General features: G+C 33.3%; 1 protein-coding gene across 1 annotated transcript in view; it reads left to right on the top strand.

The window, feature by feature from the left end:
* Positions 1-73: 73 nt before the first annotated feature.
* LOC107082462 overlaps positions 74-2,997 on the top strand; it is a 25,556-nt gene continuing 22,632 nt past the window's right edge. Inside the window, exons 1-6 of the mRNA XM_015371152.1 lie at positions 74-110; positions 344-688; positions 1,024-1,359; positions 1,969-2,043; positions 2,275-2,376; positions 2,455-2,525. Coding sequence (XP_015226638.1) covers positions 74-110; positions 344-688; positions 1,024-1,359; positions 1,969-2,043; positions 2,275-2,376; positions 2,455-2,525 — 966 coding nt within the window. The remainder of the gene's footprint in view (positions 111-343; positions 689-1,023; positions 1,360-1,968; positions 2,044-2,274; positions 2,377-2,454; positions 2,526-2,997) is intronic.

The following is a 2,997-nucleotide window of genomic DNA, read 5'->3' on the forward strand; positions in this document are numbered from 1 at the left end:
GTGGTTTCCTCAGACCCTTTCACGCAGCAAAGCAATTACTTCTGGCTTAGTTCTACTGCTGAAGAACATAAAGATGTGGAGCACTAAGATCCTGATGTTCATCTTGTGGGGTAAGTTGCTTTATTTTGCATAAACTGAAGGTTTTAAATCAATGATAGAATATGACACATCTGATGTTTGTTTGTACATGATGCTGTACTAGTATACCATCATCTCGGCATATCCTTTTTATACACGGAAATTTTCTAATTGTCTTTAAGAAATGCATTTTACATGTATTTGAAGGTCTACTTTTTCACATAGTCCCTTTGTTCAACAAGGAAAATATACCAGGTAAATTTAGGTTTTCTTCTGTTTTCTGCAGTTCTGAGCTGTTTGACCACTGTTCCAGGTTTGATCCATCACTTTGGATATGAGGGACGAGATGAACACATCCAGTGTTCATACCCTTTGGGATATGAGGGTTATGAAAAGTACCTCTGTAAGAATAACTGTGGTAACAATGATGTTCTTATTAGTACATTACAAAAGAATACAACAAAATATCGCACCTATGATGAGAAAAGAAAAAGGGTTTTCATAGCAATCATCTCTAAGCTTCATCTTAATGATGCTGGTAAATTCTGGTGTGGAGTGACCAGACCAGGAACAGATATCTACACTGAAGTAAAGCTGCATGTAACCCAAGGTAAGGTAAAATTAGCCCTTCCTAAATAATTTGCCATCATTAAACCAAAGCTACTCTTAGGAGTTATTCTTCAGTATTTCATTCTAAAGACCAATTTTATTTAAATAACTAGACTACAGTTGGAGTTTAGGTCTAACAAATAAAGTCTAATCAGCACATATTTAATTTACAGTTTATCAAAATGAGAACGTATTCAAATATAAGTTCAGTAGAATATAAACATGTTAGTTAGCATTTTAAAATTAAATATAAATTATATTACAATCTATCAACTAATTTTAGATGTTCTTTTCATATAAAAAAATTCCCGCTAATGTAAATATTTATCCTCATAGACAGGTGCTGTCAAACTGTGAGTAAAACCCAAAGTATTGAAGAAGGTTCGGTGACCATCAGTTGTCCCTATGACTCTCAGTCCGCCAACAACCTGAAGTACCTCTGCAGAGGAAACCGGCCCTCCGTATGTCTAAAGCAGGCAGTTATCACCTCTAACAGCCCACAAGAAGGACGATTCAGACTCACTGATGACAGGAAATCAAGAATATTCACAGTGACTATTTCCAGACTGACCCTGAAGGATTCAGGGTTATATCTCTGTGGAGTGAAGAGAACCTCAGATTATGACCTTTTTTCTGCTGTTGAATTGGATGTCAAAGGTAAACCGACACTAGGTGATTACAGAATTTTTTTTTTTTATCACTTGAAAAAATTATGCAAGTTTGTGAAAAGTGAATATTTTTGACAGATAAGTAAATTGATGAAATACTTTTAAACTTATCTTTAATATGTTCTCATCCTGAGTTAATATTGAGTAGATCCTGAGGATGACAACAGGATCTTGTTTACTTATTAGCTGACTTCTGATGGCAATTGGCTACACTTCATTTTATTTTAGGGTATCAAATTTTGTCTGATTAAATACAAAGCACCTGCTACTATTGTAAGACTTCTATTTATTCTTTCACTGCACAATTATAGCAGATCAAATCTTGCTAAAATACAGTCTTACTTTATATGACAACATAAAAGCTTTTTTTAAATAAAAACATTATATTTTTACAAAACATCAAGTAATAGCTTCCCCTATTAAGAACTGCTTTTTTTTATCATCATGAATTTTTGCAAAATCGCAAACATTTTATGCCCTTGGCTTTGAAAGGTGCTGAGATGTTTGAATATGCAATACCCACCTTAATAAAAAAAAAAACACAGCATAGTGTGAAAACAAAAAAAAAAAAAAGGAGAAAAAAAACACTACTAACAGTAATTCTCTTTGACAGTTTATCAGCACAGGACCACTACAGTGGAAACAGACTTAACAACTTGGTTAAATGTTTCTGAAAAAAAAATTCAAGGTATATATACTGTATATATATATATATACATATTTTCTGTCTGTCTGTTTATCCGATTAAGAATGACCACATTTACAAAAAAAATTGAAAAATCTGACTCAGATACTTTACAAAGCTTTAACTTTGATATTACTATTTCTTAAAGCAGTGCTACAAGGTGCTGTGAATTAGGAAGTGACTTTGCTGTCTGGTTGTTCATTTTTTTTTTCTTTTATTGAACGTGGCTTTCAGATGATGTTCTTTATCCATTGTGGGCTCTATTTCCGATTCTGCTGCTGATATTAATAACTGTCCTGGTGAAAGTTCGCAAGAACCATTGTCACATGATTAAAGGTGAGTTAAATATGTCTCCGACATAAGCAAAGACATGTCTGCTAACAAGTGCTTGTTTTTCTGCACCTTGTTTTTCAGAAACCAAGGTCATCATAAACACTCACAAACTGGAAGAAGCAGATGAACAGGAAGAGATGAATAGCAATGAGGTAGGGGCACATGTAAAAATCTGAAATCCACACGCTACAAAACATATAAATCTAAATAATAATTTTCTTAAAATAAGTGCATTTTTTATTGACTTGAGGAGGTAAGTGAGACCCTTTTCCAATGGAACAAGACCATATACATTTAAAATGAGAAAAAAATTATTGCATTGTCTTTTTTCAAGTGCATAATATCTAATCATCTTATTTTAAAAGTAAAAGTGCTAATTCCATTGGCAAACCATCTTATTTACCTACTCAAGGGTAAATACACTTAATCTAAGCTTTTTTTTTACTTTTCCTAGATAGTCATTCCGTAAAAATTCAAAAAAAAATATCCACTGGACTTGGTTTTCAAGATTTGAAGACGTTTCGCCACCTCTCCAGGAAGCTTTCTCAATTCAAATGTCTGGATCCGCAGTGAGTTTGAGTCTTATATAGACAACGCCTTGTATTGCTTGGAAACATGCAAATG

Source organism: Cyprinodon variegatus, unplaced genomic scaffold, assembly GCF_000732505.1.
Source record: "Cyprinodon variegatus isolate N-32 unplaced genomic scaffold, C_variegatus-1.0 Scaffold54, whole genome shotgun sequence".
Lineage (NCBI taxonomy): Eukaryota > Metazoa > Chordata > Actinopteri > Cyprinodontiformes > Cyprinodontidae > Cyprinodon > Cyprinodon variegatus.